The sequence below is a fragment of the Lepidothrix coronata genome, unplaced genomic scaffold (genome assembly GCF_001604755.1).
Source record: "Lepidothrix coronata isolate B3197 unplaced genomic scaffold, Lepidothrix_coronata-1.0 Scaffold20, whole genome shotgun sequence".
Classification (NCBI taxonomy): Eukaryota; Metazoa; Chordata; class Aves; order Passeriformes; family Pipridae; genus Lepidothrix; species Lepidothrix coronata.
Window position 1 is genome coordinate 1,097,031 of NW_016690200.1, and position 19,131 is coordinate 1,116,161.

Consider the following 19,131-nt stretch of genomic DNA (forward strand, 5'->3'; position numbering starts at 1 on the left):
GTTAAAAAGAGACTTGTGTACTAAGTGGCTGCTTGACACAACACCAAAATTCTTATGTTGTGGGGGTTAGGTCTCAAACATTTACCACTTAGGATAGAGATTTCTTTGTCACCAGCAAATGAAGACCAATCAGCTGCTAACTTCAGATCTGGAATATGCCACCAGAGATGGAGGACACCCAACATCTCCTTAGTGACAAACTGAAACACATTGCAAAGTCCTGAGACGCCATTCTTGGACTCAGGCTCAGAGGTCCTTTTTCATTGGTATATTACTCTCATTCACATGGAGCAGAAAACCATCTCTGTGGACCAAGAGTATATGTGCATTAGAAGATAGAACTACAAGTGTCATCTTGAACTCTGAATGTATGTGTATGTACGAAAGTATGCGCAGAAATGACTTACTAGAAAGCAAGATATCTGGGTTAGATGTTCTCTTCACTTAGTTAATCACATGGAAGTGTCATTCTGAAGAACTTTGTGTATTAAGCCTGAGGAAAGTGCTTTGTTCAAAAGCGATATGCACATATCAAATGTGAGAACAAGAGTTCCTGTCTGACCTGCAAATCCACCATTTACCCTGTTATTTATGCAAGCTGCTGTCAGGTCATTTTTTACACACTCACATAGTATTTTCCAATCTGTGATAAATGCTAAACAAGATCAGGGCTATTCCTTGAGATGTCAGAGTAGTGAGGAAATTAAATTACCTCTTTGTGAGTTCCAAGTTCAATGTATCCACAGAGAGGGTGAAATGCTCCTGTGCCACAGACATAAACATGGGTTCGGTTGTAGGGCTGAAGGACCCTGATAAAATTGGCACATTCTGTCTGTTAGGAAAATAAAGATAAAGGTTAATTTTAATGTTTATTCTCTTCCACATTATACATTCTACTAAGTTATAGCCACAGCATTGATGTATTTAAACTCAAAACTACTGTAGTAGAGACTGTTTACTAAGTAGTTCAAAGATGTAATAGCTACAATTTTGCAGTGGCTATCTACTAGGCAGTTCATCAATTAGACTTGCAAACCTAATTTTGCTGTAATGCTTTCAGCCACAAGGAGCTCTGTGCTCACAGTGCAGTTTGGGAGATATCTATTCAGCCTGTGTTGTAGCAAACAACACCTGCCAACAACCAGGCAGAGGTCAGAGAGCCACTGGGTTAGTCTGGCTACCAGTCCTCTTGCTTTTGCTCCCAACTTAGGGTTCTGCACAAGTATTAACACCAAAGATTACAAGATTAAAATAACTGTGGTGGGCTGAAGGACTTCAGCATACTACCAAGGGTATGCCTTGTGTATGAGTGAACTTCCTCTGCACCAAGCACATCTTACTGATTACTTTTATTTGGTCATTTCTGAGTCCAGTGGGATGCTCGGATCAGTCCCGGCTCTATCTGGGCTTGGTCTTTGCTGGTAAAGCAGCACAGGCAATTGCTACATGTTGCAAAGTGTGCATGGACTAGGAGGAAAGGCTTGCTGCAGCCTTTCTCCAAATGAAATTAAATCAGAAATGTATTACAAGTACTTCAGAGGGAATACACAAATTCTATCCATACATTCAAGCTATCACCTAAGTGAGAAGCAAGCTGCAGAGACAATGTAGGAAGCAAAACCAAGATTTTTATAATCTATGTCCAAAACAAATATTGCCCTCTCAGGACCCTTTCCTTTTCTTCTTAGCATAGAAATAGATCAGCACAAATCTTCCATATACACCAGTACCAGAATATTCCCAGCACTCAGCAGAGGTGTTGTTTAGGTTTTGACTGCTGTAAAGATAAGGGTAGCAATAAATTACAAAAAAAAGTTGAAAGACCTCAGGCAGAGAGCTGAGAGATTGTTTTGAGCTGGAATCCACCTTGGTAACTGATACACTGGATGAAAATCATAAGATTTTTGGAGAAAAAAGGAAGAAATTTTATTATACAGCTGGGAAATGTTTACATTTATAGTGGACTCTAGACACGTGATGTAATCTGTGCTATGCAAAAGATATGAAAGTTGTACTGTATATATGCATCCACCTTAAATATACTTCCTAAAGAAACTTCCTGAAGAAGATTTATGGTTTCAGGGAAAAGCTAACCAGTCTGAGATTTTCTTTTAACCCTAACTGCAGCTGTCTGCAAATTATGTTAATTTGTATTCTCTGCTCTGCTACTCTGTTTTTTTAATGAATTATAATAAAGTTCGATTCAGGATATTCTCAATAAAAAAGAAGCATTTTAATGGGAAAAAAGGGGGATTTAAGGGGAGTAGTGTCTGTGATACATTTCAAAAGAAAGTCCACTCATCTCTCAGCTTCATTTATTATATACTAGAACAACCTAGCATGACTGCTGCTTGCAATATTATTTTTTTCTTAAAGCATTAATGTTTAAATAAAAAAATAGAAGTGCAACTTTTTTTTAATTAATAAAAACACTTAGCACGTTAGTTCAGAAAAAGTGTAACGAGAGGTTACTAATACATTTTGTGCATTTAGAAACAAACATACAGATATTCAACATTCTCAGTAATAATAAAAGTATACCTCATACTTACATGGGCATCTTTCCCAGCTAATTTGCATAATTCTACCTTTTCTTTTGCTGCAGGCCAGTAAATCTGTAACATAGTTAAAATAAAACAAAGATTATGAAGACTATAAATTGTCCTGGGACTGCAGATTAATTATGTCATGAATAAACATTCAAAACAGATTTATGATGTTGAAGGACTTTGCATGTATATTAAAATGAACATGACTTCAAATACAGGATTCCATTACAAAAAGTGAAGAGGCTTTAAATCAACCCCGCTGTTCTTTGTTTATTTCTTCATAGGCTATATGTACTTTTAAAAAGCATTCAGTTAATCTGGATAAGATACCTTGTCACCATTACATATTTCTCTCAGCTATGATGAGCCAAATCATCTGGAAACTAAACTGATTGCAAAGTAAGGCAAATTACATTTGTGAGGAATTTGGTCCAGTGGACTTGGCAAAGCCACTATAAAAAATACTTAGCTCTTTCTGCCAATTTTCAAGTGAAAAGAATTTTGTTCACAAAAGTAAGGATAGCTTAAGGGAAATTTATAGAACGAAAAGTACATTTGATAGAAATCAATAATGCATGGTTAAAAAATGTCACCCATAAACACTAACTGAATTTACTGAGAAAATGACATAGAAGTTTAGAGTAAAATCGTGTACCTTAAATAATTGGTAGTATATACTGTTATTGTTTCTCTTTCTTCTTTAATCAGTCCTGCATAATTCTATAAAATAGGTTTTGATGTAGATGGATCTAGATGACAAATCACTATCAGTTACTGTAACCCCAATTATGTTAGTGAAAATCAATGAACAACAGCCCAGGTTCTGCCTCATTGATTTCAATTAAACAGTCAAAATTGGATATTATTGAGTATATGCTTGAATCTATTAAATTTAAAATAGAAGCTAAATACAAATTCTTACAGAATCACCACACTAAATATGGATCTTTTGTACTTCTTATTTTGACATGAAAAACTATAGCCATTTCTCATGACTAATAATAATACCACCACAAGCCACACTAATTTTTAAGCAAATATTGATTAGGAAATCACCTCAAGTCCCAGGAACCAGTATGCAGGTTATTAGTAGTCACCGATGGTTTAGAGTAGTGTTGAGTCTCCAATCATACTTTATAAAATCTTAAACAGCAAATATATAGGAATAAATTATAATACAAACTAGAAAAAAACTCATATCATCGTGGAAGGATGCACTATTCAATGACATGCACTAGGATTTAACTGCTGTCATACTCCCTTTCTCTCACCCAGCTGTTGGCACCTTATAGGATGTGGCTTGCCACATACACAGGAGCAGTCCCACACGGGTAAGGAAAGCAAAACATGAGTGCCCTGTGTCAAATACCTTTATCACTGTCCTGTTTCTCTCAGTCTTGAAAGAGTCTTTTGATTGCACTTTCTCTTTTTTTTCCCAGTGAAAATGAAGGTATTGGCTTTCCGCAAGGACATTAATTTCCTCTCAAGTGAATTTAGTTACCTTTCAGATAAGAAGCTCTTAGTAAAGATAATGTATTTTAAGTTACTTAAACCTTAACCCTTTACAGCAATATTTATGTAAAGTCAGAGATAAGACAGTATAAGAGCATTTCAGCACTGGAGCAGAAATTTACTTTCCCAGAGCATTTTCTCAGAATGTCATGATAGCATCCAGGTAGGAAAACACAATCTGAAATCAACTGTGCCAGTGTACCTGGATGACACAATGCACAAAGCCAGAAAGTACAGTGCACTGCTAGAGGAAAGTCCTGGAAACATTGCAAAGCCATCGGGAAGAGCTGAAAGTAGCTCCAGTAAGATCATCTGGGCTCTGCATGGGCAGAGTGGGATGAGTCTCACTTGTAACTAGCAAATTTAAGAGGTGCCAGTGAAGAAAACCTGATGAAAAGGAGCAGCTAGAGGAATACAAGATCACGGATCTCCAAACACATTTGGACAAGGAGACCTGTCTGAGCTGATATCTGATCCTCAGGTCTCTTGTAACTTTATGCTGAATTCTGTCAAGATCCTTGAATGAGTAACAGAGAAGCCCAGAAGTCTTTGAGGGGCTTCAGAGATTTTCGACCAAAGATAGTTATCCAATTAGGTAGACAAGGCGTCCCTCGGTAGACTTTTGAAAATGCCCAGCTCAAATGCCACACAAGCCAGTGGGAACTCTTGCTACTGCCATTCCTTACTGGGACAGACTGCTGCTGTGGCTGCCCCAGGAGTTCCTTACTGGGACAGACTGCTGCTGTGGCTGCCCCAGGAGTTCCTTACTGGGACAGACTGCTGCTGTGGCTGCCTCAGGAGCTGTCGCTAGCCCCCGCTGGTTACTGTTGCTGATTGACTATTCTTTTACAAGAAGAGGGAGAGAGCTGCTGCTGCCTGCCTTCTTCCTGTGGAGAACCCTTTTCCTTTTTTTTTTTGCAGGACAGTGGGAGAAGCCCCTCAGCTATTTGCCTGGGGAAACCACCTGGCAGCTGCCATTTTGTCCTTTGGTTTTGTCCTGGGGGTTGTGGACTAGAAAACAATTTCTGGCTTTGTGGGCTTAAAACCATTTCCGTTTGTATCTTTGTAGTTACTGCTGTTTCCTTTAGTAAATTGTTATTTTTTACTTATATCTCTCCCTATTGTCCCTTCATCATTGGAGGGGGCGGGGAGAGATTGAAACAAAAGGAGAGTGGCTTATTTGGAATTCTGTTTCTCCAATTGGTTTGTCCAAAACCAACACAAGGCATCAGAAGTATTAATGGACTTGACTTGCCCTCAATTCTTCTCCAGATTCCTTCATGGGAATTAGTGTCTGTGGTACCATACACACTCCCAGTTCTATGATAATTGACCACAGTCAATTATCATTTAAAAAATCAATTGTTTTACTCTCTAGTTATTCAACAGCCTCAGCATTTAGCACCACACATTAGACAATGAAAAGGGAAGCTAAGTGATCCAACTTTAAAATCAATTTGCAATTATATATGGGGGAGTAAAAGTGATATGTATTTGCTTTCTGCATGAGAAATGAGAGGTTCCCAGAAACTGTCAGTTCTAAATTGTAATAGATCAAGAAAATTGCATAATAAATAATGAGTTAATGTGCTGAGCAAGAAAACATAAACTTCATTTTTTATCACAGGACATGTTGTGTAACACTACCCCAGGTCTGGTTCCCTCAAACACTGACACAAGTAACGTTATACATCTGACTTTTTTGTAGGGGGAGAAATTAAGTTTTAGTTATATTTTATTCAGATGAGTTATTTAGTTTCACAATATGCAAAAATGAAAGACTAGATGCTCCAGGAGTTTCTTTTTTGTTTAAAATCACTGAGCTTGTAGATGTTCAAAGCTTTGAAACTGGTAATTTTTTTTCATAGTTTTTTTCTCTTTACAGGCTGAATTTACAATGGTAACATATTATTTAACAAATTCTTTTTTTCTAAATTCCTTAATAAGTAAAAACCTCAAAGAATGGAAAAAAACCTCCAGATAATTAAACACTACATAATAATGGTGACAACATGTAAAATTATAATAATTTTGTGTTTCAAACAGTAAAAATTATATATTTAATATATTTTATAGTTGCATCTGTATCTGAAATGTTTGGAGAAATCTTAGAATAGCTAAGTGAAGTTACTAAATTTAAATTAAGAATGCAACTAGTTGAAATACATGAACTATATACTAAAACAGGATTACTTTCTTCTTTTAATCTTTAGTTTATTTTCCTTGTAAAATATCCATATGAAAATCCAAAGGTTGGCTACTGTCATGATTTCCTGATTTTATCTTCTATAGCCCAATTAAAAAAAAAAAAAATCCAAAAGCTTACCATTACTTTTAAATCATTCTTCAAATATTTTCTTAAATTTATCAACAGGAAAGAAATTAAATTCTCCTAATAAATGCAAGTTAATAAGTTCTTTGCCAGTAGAGTGACAGAAAACCTCCCAGGAGTAAAAAATTAAGCAGTACATAAGTATAGGATAGATAAGGTATCACTTTAAAGGGTAGCTGGAAATTGATTTCTGATTAAAACAAAACATTTAAAACCACAAAGGTCCTTTCCAGATCAGGAGAAGAGAATTTCTAAAAGTAACATTTTTCCTTCCTCCAAACATGCATTTTTACTGTAAGAAAGGAATTAAAAGGAAAAAGTTCATATTTTAAAAAGTATTTTTTATAGTCATAAATTCATATGTGGAAGCTATATGTATATAGTTTTATATATATATATATATATAAAGTATATCTGGATTCACCTTCGTTTCAGCTGCCATCTGTCAAAAATTAACAATACTGATTATAAGTGAGTATTTTCCCCTTTTTTGTGTATCCATCTTTCTCTATCCAATTTTGATCCTAGACTAACACGTAAGACTAAGTTCTTAGGAGAAGTGATGCCTCAAAAATAAAACAGTGATTCCAAAGAAAATGTTGGGTGAAAGTATAGCTTTTTCAAGAATCACTTCTAATTAAGCTACTAAATCTGGGATGACACAGGACTTTACAAAACAAGTGGAAAATGCTATATATTGTCACAATACCAAAGACGAGGATAACAAGCTATCTAAGCAATTAAAAAACCCATTGGTCTTATTTCATCTGTTTGTAAGGATTCAAAACAAATTTTTAGTTAGGGAAGGAATAACATATGTTTCTGATGAAAATGGACTGTGCTACAGAAGACAATATAACCTGGTAAGGAAACATTATTCCACTCTGATATTGCACCTAGCTGAATTACATTAAGGTAATGTAATTACCTGATGGAGCTCCTCTTCATCAAGGCTCCACTTAAGCATTTACTAAATTGCCACATGGAAACTGATTAGCTCAGCTGGTAAAATAGGCATTATTAAAAGAAAAAAAATTGGCCTGATAAGTAAAGAACCTGAAGTAGAAAGTTACTCAAAGTCCTCAAGAAATAGTGTCAGAGCTCACCCTATTTTGCGCACCCTACCTTTACCAGCACTCTGCAACAACGCATGCAGGTGACACAAAGTTGGGAAACATCATCACTAATATAAATGAAACAAAATTGTGCAGGAAGAATCAAAGGACTCTGAAGACCAAAATTATGAACAGCCAGTGGAAATGGGTAAAAATTGCTCATAAATAAATATATGTTATAGATTGTAGATTTTAACAAATATTAAATCTGAAACATCAGAGTAACAAGGTTCTGGTACACAGCAACAACATTCCTAAAGAAGTTGTATGAAGTATCCCACAAGGCCACTTATACCAGATTTGAACCAGGTTATGAAAGGAATAACTGCTACATGAGGTAGCTGCTGCTGATAGCAGGGAGTGAGACCAATTGGCCAATGTGACTCCTTCCAGTCATGCTCATGCCAGCAGCAAGCACTTGAGTGTCTCATTGAGTCTGACAGCTTCCAGCAGTCCTGGGGGTTTCACTGGAGCCTCTCGCGTGCTTAATGCTGCACACGTGCTTCAGCACTTCTCTATCAGTGCAGTCTCTGGTAGGAGAAACCCCAAAGTACTCTCTTCATGGTGCATGTAGCACCAGCAGGATGTGTCTGTATCAGGAGTGAAGGACATCAGCTGATCGGCATGTCTCGTAACACTCACACACTGAACTTGGGGCCTGTGAAGAAAGGGATTGTTTCCTTCCCATTTAAACGGAATAAGAGGTGGTAGAAGCACTTAGACGAAAATACACTGATTTTAAGCAGCTGCTTGACACAGGAGGAGAAGGCCGGCTTTCTTTTCTTGTTTTATTCTGTGTACTAGATATTCATCACACTGATGCTTGAGGGAAGGTATGCAGTAAAGTTACAGCTTTCTGGGTGTCAAAATGTCTTAATTAGGCTTTGTGAAACATGTACACCATAATTCAGAAGCTCAGGCTTGTTGGTATGAGTAAATTCCCCATGAGAGTCCCAGTTGCAGTTTCCAAAGAACAAATCCAGATTGAGTTGTAAACCCACTGTCATGTTGGCATATGCAATATACTCCCCCTGAGAAACTCTTCTCCATGAAAAACCACTCCCCCATGCAAAAAAAGAAAAAGGATTCATAACTTAGCTCAATGTGACCATAAAATGGGTACAGTAAAGAGGGTAACATGATCCAAACACACTAAAGTAAACCAGGAGACAGTCTAATCCCAGTTTTGCTGTTGCCTTACTATATGCGACAGCCAGGTCTCAATTTTCCCACCAGTAAAATTACAATAATGTGACTTGCCTTTTTTTTTCTTTTTTTTTTTTAAATTTTCTGATGAACTTCGTAATTCATAGCTCAAAAATTAAAAGCAAAGACAAACAGTAAGATCAAGGAGCACTGAGAAAACATACGACAGTGATCCAATAAGAATGTCACCCTGCTGCATAAGACAATATCATGAATGTCCTGCCCCAGTGCCATAAGAGTGGGTGTTCATGGATTGCATCCTGAGAACTGGGACATTTGCCACTGCTGTATACTGACCCCAGGTCACTTCACTGAAAATTACTGCAAGCACTACAATCTTATTGAATTTCTCAGCAAACACTGGAAAGAATTTAATGCATTTTTAGTATTATTTTGTTGAAAACAAAGAGTGTTTAAATTATGACAGAATTATGGAATATTCTGAGTTGGAAGGGACCCACAAGGATCATCGAGTCCAGCTCTTAAGTGAATGGCCTGTACAGGGATCGAACCCACAACCTTGGCATTATTAGCGCCATGCTCTGACCAACTAAGCTAAATAACAAGGAAATAAGCTGATTTTAGCATACCATATTTGTATACTATTTGCTCTCTAAATACCTCACATCTCCTGCATTCATATGTGTAGTATGGGAAGTCCACAGCTTGGGGAACTGGGCAGACAGTTCTCATATACAAATCCTCAGAGGAAGGCTACCTCAAGCAGTTCTTGTAAGTGGCTCCCACTGTACTTGCTGTATACTGGAGTTCAGTATTTTAAAGTCATCAACAAAGGAAGCTAATACATCTAAGTTCCTCGTCTGAATTTCTCCCTGGATTTTCAAACTGACCAGGCTGTCTGCTTTTTAGAAGTTTCATCAAGGTTTAGTTAACTCTCAGAAATACTTAAGAGATCCCTAAAAGCCAGGAATGTATCCTCAGATCTTGTTTATATCTGCCATAGACCTTCACCTGTGGTACTATTTGCCATACCTGCAATATACATCCAGGAAAATAACTGACCAGAATTTCCAACTCCAATTATTTCATAGTAACAGAAAACTGGATCTCTGAAAGATATAATTTGATATGACACTGAAAGGGGGAAGAGAGAATATGAGGTTTGTTTCAAAGTGATTTACAGTACAGCAGGAATGCCAGTGTCAATGTATGGCAATCTTTATTTTCATTATGTGTCAAACTGAGTAAAATGCACTGGAAGTCAGAGGGAAATAAAAGTTGTGTATTTGGATGACACATTCACAAACCTTCGAAAGCTTAAATTTGGCAGGTGGCTCTTAAGAATGAAACCTCATATTGGAACCAAATGGGCTTTAATATTCTATGTCTGAGACAAAGAAACATCTCCACATGCCCTGGTTCTCCTCTGAAATTGCGATCTCCAGCACAACTCAAGTAGCAGACAATGCTTTCAGCCCTTAAGGATTTTCTGAAAAGTGCATTTTCATATGTAAGTTATGAGCACATGGGAAAACTTAAAGAGAATGGACCAGGTGCTGATCTCATTTACACTGGATTAAATCATGAAAGGCTTCAGTGCTTCTACACTTCTTTTTCCACGGTGTAACCACAACAGACTTCTGACTACTGTCTGTTTCTCCTAGAAGGAAACCGTACTCCAGGACTTTTAGGGCAAAAGACGTTGCTCCTGACATGTTTATCACTTCAGACTAAAGACAAACCCTACCTTTGGAAAAACTAAAGACTAATATGAGCAAATATTTTCAGAGAGCAGGATATTGGCCATTCTTTATAGCTAAACACACAGCCAAAATACAAAAATGACAGCGGATGTTTATGGAAACATAATTTATAGAAACAATGCAAAAGGAAATAACAGAGACACTCTCTTCCACCTAAGACTGCTTTTATTCTGGTTTCATACTGCTTTCTTCACATCTTGCCCCACCTGTTGTTTTGTTTCTGTAAACACTGTGTAAAATCTTTCACCTTGTCTACACAGGTGCCTAAATTTAAGTCTGTTAAACAATTTCATGCACTCCAAAAGGTTTCCAGAGGTTCCAAACGAGAGTAAATATCTCAGTGGTAAGAGTCTCCAAGTGCTAGCAAGCACAAAGTTATCACTCTTGCCTCTGGAAGTCCTTAACTTGAAGTACTGTTACAGTTTTTTCTTGTACTCTTCTTTTAGTGCCCACACTGACCAGCTTTGGGAACTGGACACCAAAGTTCATGGATATCCAGTAAAACCAGTCTTGTTTTATTGGAGATGACAGATAAGATGGTTTCAATATCTATTAATCTCGGGAGGAAGGGAAATACTGCAAAACAGGTGGAAACGAGTAACCTATAAACTGCAACATCCAGAGGAGAAGTTCAATGTGTTTGAAAAGCAGGGCCTCCAGTATGGATTTACTGATGGGAACTAATTCCCTATGTGTGGAGGATCAAACTCGTGACATTCCTCCTGCAGTTCCACTGGGTTTATTCTAGACTTTCTCAGTCCTCACGCCCCCAGCTTCTGAAATTTAGGTATCTCCAGTGGTTTCCATGTGACTCTTTGGCTTTCAGTGATGTTTCTTGCAAGCTTTTTCTTCTGACAGGTCAAGAAAGCTTCACTCTCAAACTGTCTACAGCTTTTGCTGACAGTCAGAAAGCTAAATTTCTTTGAGTTGTAGAATGAGCAGCACATATTTGCTTAGGAAGGACCAATCTTGGTATTAATGTGATTCAAGGCTGCAATAAACATCCTGGACTCTGATGGCAAGAACCAAAGCCTCCCTTCACTACTGGCTAAATTCCCACTGGGTTCATTCTTAATGGAGACCATGCTTATAAAGACTGACAGAACATTTCTCAGAGCTATGAATGTAAAATTCTGCTCCCGTATCCCGAGGGTGCTATTTTACATAAATATGCATATGCATTTGCATATATGTTCCCCTTTTTGCAAAGATGGGTGGGTCACACTGCAAGTATTGCACAATGATAATAGTGCTGACATATAAACCCACTTGAACTCTTGGCAAGCACTAGAGTTATAAAAAAAAAGTGTATGTGAAACTATTTCATAAGCGTTTACCCAGCTGATAAACATATATTTATGCATATGTATATTTTCCCATGAAATACAGATAATAAACAATACCAAAGGGCATTCAAGGATGTCACAAGACAGCTGCACCTGGGAATACCAAAATATAGTAGCGACTATAAACTGAGGATGCTCCAAGGGATGATAATTTGTGACCCTGAGCCAGTGCACACTGGGACAGACGAAAACAACTTGTTCCAAAGCTGCTATTGGGGATCTGACATGTTTATCTATTTGGCCCACATGTGGCTGTGTCTTCTAGCACTGACAGCTCCTGCAGGTTGGCAGCTTTTCAAAAGCTTGTCAGCCCTTGATAGCATTCCTATTCCTGCAGAGCTGGGCGGGTCTCACTGTGGATTACACCGTGATAATAGCGCCGACATGTAACCCCACGTGCACTGTTAGCCAGCAGACCCACAGGAAGGGGCACCGTTGCTTTGCAGCTACTTTGTGTTTACCCAGCTGACAACATTTTGTGTTTAGTATTTATTTAGTTTAGGGAGTAAAATAACAAAGGCTTTAAGCAAACTCACAGGAAAATGCTATGTACTGAAGTAATGTTTCCAGCAGGATCCCAGAGCTTAGGGTTCCTATAGAATTTCTTGTCCAGCTTTCCAGCCTCTCATGCTATTAAATGTCTGTTTTACACTGCACTTCCACTGGTTATGGCATAAAGATCTTCAGTAGGTCTGCTTTGTTTTGCTGAACATCTTTATTTTACTCATAGGAAGGAACCACAAATCTTCCAGTTTACATAAAGCTTGCAGCACTTGTCAGGCACATAAGGATGTTTCAAAAAAAGACTATGGCAGTTGATAATGCGCCTCCTGCAATATGAGCTAAAGGCTTCTATGCAGGACAACTTCACAGAAATTATATCCCTGCTACAGAAAGATGACTCTCTGTTGTTAAAGTTTAGATATTTATTGACTATAATAATTTTAGTTTTCTGCATTCATTTGTCATTCTGGAGGACTTTCTTATTATACTGTTGTACTTACTGTTGTTTTATAATTAGGTTTGCAAGCACTGGAAACTGGATATATTTTTTTCAAGCTTCCAGCTAAGGAAGTTTTCAACCTATTACACAATAAATTGAATAAAAACTACAATGACTTAAGAAATTGGGACTCCAGCAGAAATACTGATTTATTTCATCAGGAAAAATACACCAGGAAATAAAGTCGTAACTTAATATATGTAAGTCAAATTAACCAATTTATGTAAATAAATAGATTGTAAAAAGGAAGCTATTAAATTATATATATGTATACATTAGAGAAGGGAGCAGGATACAATGCTTTGGATGCTTCTTCGAATAGTATTCCAGAAACGTCTTAATATAGAGCATTAGACTCTAAATATAATCTTGCCAAGTAATTATATCCACATATGAGAATAAATTGTTGGGGGATCCTGACTTGGCTTTTGGAGGTATCAGTTGCTCCTAATAAAACAAATATCTGAAATTGAGAGCTTTATTAAAGCAAGCTGAATCTACCCAGCATAGAGTATTTTTAAAGTTCACATTCAGCTTTGTTTTAAAGAAAGAAAACCCCAAACTATGCATACTCTTGCATTCTAGTCTCAAAGCTGTTACACTTCTCTCGCCTCCTCAGCTTGCTTTTAACTCTCCTTCCTCAAAGTCATTAATAAACACATCATTTATAGGCAGAAACTTAATATTCTAATCAATTACTACTCATTTTAGTGGCTGTGTGTAAGCAGATTATTTTTTCCAGACGACTCTTACTCCAGAGGAGTACAAAGGACACACTTCAGACCCTTGTAGTCCCAACATGTGTGGTTTCCTCACACTGGGAAAGCCTGGAAGCGAGCCGCCTGGCCCAGAGCCAACCCAAACCACGGTCAGTCTAAACACAGCACAGGCAAATGCTACTTTCTAACACTTTGCTGCTACTGGAGAGTATCCTTTAGCATTGAAACCTCAGCAGGGACTGAGATTTATACAGGGCTTCTCACGCAACTTCCTTCATCTCATCCCTTCCCTCCACTAGCAAGATGCTACCAACCAAGCACAGAGGAATCAAAGAGAAGCACTCATGTGATATTGCCTTGTGTTACCTGAGCATTTATGCAAGAAGATAATTTTGTAAAGTTGGTAAATGCAAATCTTCAAAATTAGCCCATCAGCATGCTTTGCAGGGCTTCTCAGTCAGTTTTACCTATTTAAATATGTTTTTCCTCAGGTTTTGGGGCTTTTTTTGTGAAAAGTTAAATATTACCTGAATGGTTAAACTAATAAATATTTTAATGTGCACACAATCATTCCTTTAGTCCAGATATGCAAGTGGTTAGGAATTTTATTCCCTGCTTTCAGGTTACCACAGGGCACACATTCTCTATTCAGCTTACCAAATGCAAATTTTCCTTCCTGTACGAAGTGAGTCTTTGTGCTACAGCATCTATACCAAATGGCACTGACTGATTGCACGTTAGTTCTCCTGGCTCCATCTGTGCCTCACTCTTCTTGGAAAGCACAACGTCCACAACGATCAGTGGTGGTTTGGCTGAAGGCAAAACGTCACCAGCTTGGATAGAGGGGCGGCACTCGCAGGGTGCCACCACCTCCAGCAAGGTCTGGACTCATAAAGCCCCACTGAACATAATGGGAAGTGACAGCACTCAGCATCTCTCAGGAGGCAAACAGCATCCCACAGAAACAGAAATCTGCTTTTTACACAAACAGAATTTGTTTTCTACAGAAAGCCTACACCAGAAATCAATTTGTAGCCTGAAAATCTGCAATTATAATTAACAGTGCTGTTATTAATGCAATATCCTGAGGTGGTGGGTTTTAAGTCAACTACTGAGATGACAGAAGCAAGGCAAGTATTTGATAAAGCATCCCAGGGAAGAAACTTCCTGAAATACTCAGAATCTGAGTTTTAACAGAACTGGCATGTCCGGCATTGCAGAAGTCAAGACAAGAAATAAGATATTCAGCCTGGTACTGTATCTCTTCTATATAACGACAGCAAGTGTTGTGCTCAAATATGTGGGCAAAATAGTCTCTTATTACACCTGTTCAGCCCTGCCTGTAGTCACATTAATTCAGGGTCAGTTACCCCTTCAGAGCTGACAGGAGAACACAGTAACTTAAAACCCCCTTCTGGTGCTTAAAGAAAATATCAAACACAGCTGAGAATTTACATTTTCTTCATATCTGGAAGAAGCAGGAAACCAGTTTTCATGTGTTCCTGTGCAAGCATCTGGTTTTTACTCATAGCAGTCAATTGTGCTATGAGTGCTTTTCAAAAAGCTCCAGTTCAATGTGTCCGCTAGAAATATTGAAGCCTAAATTACCATCATATTATCTGGAGTTAACACATTGTCACAGGGTATGGGCAAGGGAGTACAGTATATTCCAGTGGAAGCTTCTCCTATCACTGGTAATTTTAGGTATTAACACAAATATTAATATTAAAATTGCCACTTACATTTTACTATAATTTAAACCATCCAAATTGCCTGCGCTCTGTTCAATATTACAGTAAAGTAATCCCAGTGATGCCAGGAAGCAATGAAAGAGCTGTCTTCAGTTATTTCCTTTCAAATGCTTTTAATCCTATAGGGTAACCATGACCAGAGAAATTGAGAGCTGAACACTCTGAGCTGCACTTTTCCTGTTTGCTGATATTTTGATGCTATTTTCATGCACTGTAGGACTCTTCCAGGTCTCTGATCTCTTGCAGGGCATCAGTTGCACAGATCATATAGCATGAGAAATTCAACTGAACGAAGATAATCTGTATAACTATGGGAGGTAAGATTATCAAATCCTTGTAGACTGCAGTGCACAATGAATCTGCATTTACCACAAATAAATAAATAAATAAATAAAAAGATTTAACAAAATTTAACTTAGGAGATAAACTGCAGAAAATACACTGACCTTTTTCACGTTTTTGTTTAAATCAACCAAGTTGAGCTGGAAGATGTGGTCTTTAGCCCCAATTAGCAGCCGGCCCCTCTCCTCATCTAGCAACAGGGTTCGAAAATCCAGCCCCTCTGTAGATCCCAGGAATGGGATGCAGCTGTTTGAAAGCAGCAAGTCTGTGGGTAAAATGAAGAAAACCTTTATAATCAAAATTTTTATATATGGCTCATCTATATCTTTTATAAATATATGCAACCAGCATAGAGTATACCAGTGAGATAACTGCAGTCTTTCCAGAGTCATAATACAATTCCTGTTAATTTTGGATTGCTTTGTTTTGTTTTGTTTTTTTTTCACTTCCAAATTGGGTAATATTTACTTTCAGAAAATATTTTTCTGTATAAAATTTTCTGAACGCATTATCTCTATGGCATAAAGGAGTCAGAAATTCAACAAAAATTAGAAACAAAAAAAGATAAATCTTTGCAAAATGTGTGTTATCTCTTTTCTTCATTCTAAGAAAACTAATGTATGTTTATATCATAATAATCAGGGATACACATGATCAAGGATTAATATCTCACCATATTCGGCCCTTCAGATATGAAGCAGCAAGGAAGGTCAATGCTAGCCAAGAATAGTTACAAGCAGGAAACAGTGGTTAGAAGGGGCAGATATCAAAGACCCATAGAATACTTTGAGTTGGAAGGGACATTTGAAGATCATCCAGTTCAACCCCCTCACTATGAGGAGGAGCATCTCTCACTAAATCAGGTGGCTCAAAGCCCCATCTGACATGGCCTTGAATAATTCCAGGGATGGGGCATCCATAACTTCTCTGGGCAACCTGTGCCAGCGCCTCACCACCTCATCATAAAAAATGCTTCCTTATGTCCAATTTCAGTCCACTCTCCTTCCATTTAAAACTACTGCCTCTTGTTCTCTCTCTACAGGCTTTGGTAAAAAGTCTTCCTTCATCTTTTTATAAGACCCCTTTATATATTGAAAGGTCACAATAAGGTCTCTTCAGAGCCTTCTCTTCTCCAGGCTGATGAGCCCCAACTCTCTCAGCCTGTCGTCACAGTTAAGGTGTTAAAGCCCTCTGATCATTTTCATGGCCCTCCTCCAGACTCATTCCAACAGGTCCATGTCTTTCTTGAACCGAGTACCCCAAAACTGAGTGTAGTACTGCAATTGGGGTCTCACCAGAGCAGACTAGAAAGGCAGAATACTCTCCCTCAACCTGCTGGCCACATTTCTTGTGGTACAGCCCAGGATACAATTGGCTTTCTGGGCTGTGAGCACACATTGCTGGCTCATATCCAGTTTTTCATCTACCAGTATGCCCAAGTCCTTGTCTACAGGACTGCACTCAGTCTATTCATCACTCAATCTATTCATCTCCCAGTCTGTGTTGATATTTAGGATTGCCACGAACTAGGTACCGGATCTTGCACTTGGTCTTGTTGAACTTCACATAGTCCACATGGGTCTCCTCCTCCAGGTAATCAAGGGATCTTCAAAGATCATTATTTCAATTAAATGAAGATGGTATATTAAAAGGAACGTCCAGTAGTAACATCTTTAAGATCCCTATTAAAAACACACTTTGACACTTAAGTTTTACTGTGAATTAATAGTGGCTTCAAATCTCTTCCAAAAGATAATTAAGAAAAAACATGTTACTCTATGAAACTAATGAAAGAATTTTACTTCTGTAAAAAAGCTAAAAGGCTGCAAAGTAAAAAGTCTGTACCATTTTGCTTAATGAATACTATGGTAATTCTGGATGAGGACACACCATACAGAAAAGAGCACAAGGAGAGTTAAGTCTTGTTGGGGAGTCACTAATCTGAGGGAAAAAAATAAACATGTGAATCAGTTCTTCCACAAGAAAACTCTCCAAGCTAAATGATTCAGAAAACTTCAAACAGAAAGGCAAATCCTATATTTAACTGAACATAAAATTAAGGGTATTTTCACCTTTCCGGCACTGGATGGACAATGTAGCCTTCCTGCTAGAGGAGCCAGACTTATAGCACAAGTTATTTACACTTCCTGATCATGACGAAAATTAGGGCAAGTGTTTTGCAGAAAATGTCCTGAATGAAATAATAAAAAAAAAAAAAACCAAAACCAAACACACGAATATTTTTCTCCAAGGTCTCTCACAAACCATGTGACAAGCAAAGCAAAGATTAAGTTCTGTTGCTGGCTAGTAAACAGCATTGTGGGAGGAAAAATATTTTATCATTATTAATCTGACTACCTGGCGTATAATTATGACAATTATTTTTTGGCTCAGTTATTTCTACTTAAGTTTGTGTGGTTTTGGCTGGCTCACTGCAGAATGTTTTCACAATAAAATCTGAAAACAAACTGCAGCTCTATCACAGCTCCTATTCCCTTAGGTGAGATTTATTTGGCAGTACTTTGGAAAAACATCTTACTTCACATTGAAAAATTAAATCCAGTGTTAAGCACTACACTGCTTTACACCAGTAATGATCTTTCTCACATATCTTTTCTGAAGACAAAGATGTCAGGGTTTACTTTCTAAATTAGTAACACTTTAAAAGATCTGGTTATTAATTGACAGTGAGATCACTTAGGAGCAACTTATGGTTACCATGGTACTATAAAAACCTCAGTTCCCTCCAAACTGCTTCTTACACTAGAGCTGGGTGATGAACAGCCTGGCTGAAGAATGACCAAGCCAGTGTAATAAAGAAATTTTTTTAAGAAGGAAAAAGAAACACATCTTCTGAAGCTCAGCTCACTCCACCAGTGTGCTTTTACCCAATAAGACATAAAGACATACTGCTTCTGACGTTTGTTGTAACTGGGTTCTTTCACTCCTGGCACAGGTAGTAACTAGTTTTTCTCTTACAGAGCAGCCCTTTTGAGAGAAACTCACTATTAATATTTTGTGTGTGATGTAGATGTGTCTTCATTAGATGTCATCCCTGGTACAAACTTCCTCCCTTGTTTTTTTTTTTTGACTGGAGATTGTCAATAGTGAATATGATAGAGCTGTTTATTGGCAAGAGGTTCTCTGACGCTGGTCACAGCACAATAGGAGGTTTTATCTCCCTTGTGCTATTAAAATTCTTAAATACTGTTTATCAGCTGAGCATTGCTGGAGCACATAATTTCTGAGTAATTGCCTTTCTTTTCTCCACCCATGATGGAAGAGCTGGCTGCATTACTAGGTTATCTGATCCACTGTATATAATAATAAATGTCTTAGAAATCCCTATTTCACAACTGTGTCCCAATTAGTAGACAGGATGAAGGGAAGTAGAGGAATATAGGATCACAATATCAACTGATTAATCATTCACAGGCATTAATATGAATAAACAGGAGAGACTCATGAATTTCACAGGCTACTGTGTTTCAGCAATCCATATCACTGTGTTACTTCTAAATCTCTTGTGATG

The 19,131-nt window shown here is 37.8% G+C and overlaps 1 protein-coding gene across 4 annotated transcripts in view; it reads right to left on the reverse strand.

Moving 5' to 3' along the window:
* The window catches only part of SEMA3D (semaphorin 3D), a 138,310-nt gene that overhangs the window by 63,791 nt on the left and 55,388 nt on the right, over positions 1 to 19,131 (reverse strand). For all 4 annotated transcript variants that reach the window (XM_017807825.1, XM_017807826.1, XM_017807828.1 and 1 more), the window contains exons 3-5: positions 15,704 to 15,864; positions 2,553 to 2,615; positions 713 to 832 (exon numbers count right to left, since the gene is read on the reverse strand). In XM_017807825.1, coding sequence (XP_017663314.1) covers positions 713 to 832; positions 2,553 to 2,615; positions 15,704 to 15,864 — 344 coding nt within the window. The remainder of the gene's footprint in view (positions 1 to 712; positions 833 to 2,552; positions 2,616 to 15,703; positions 15,865 to 19,131) is intronic.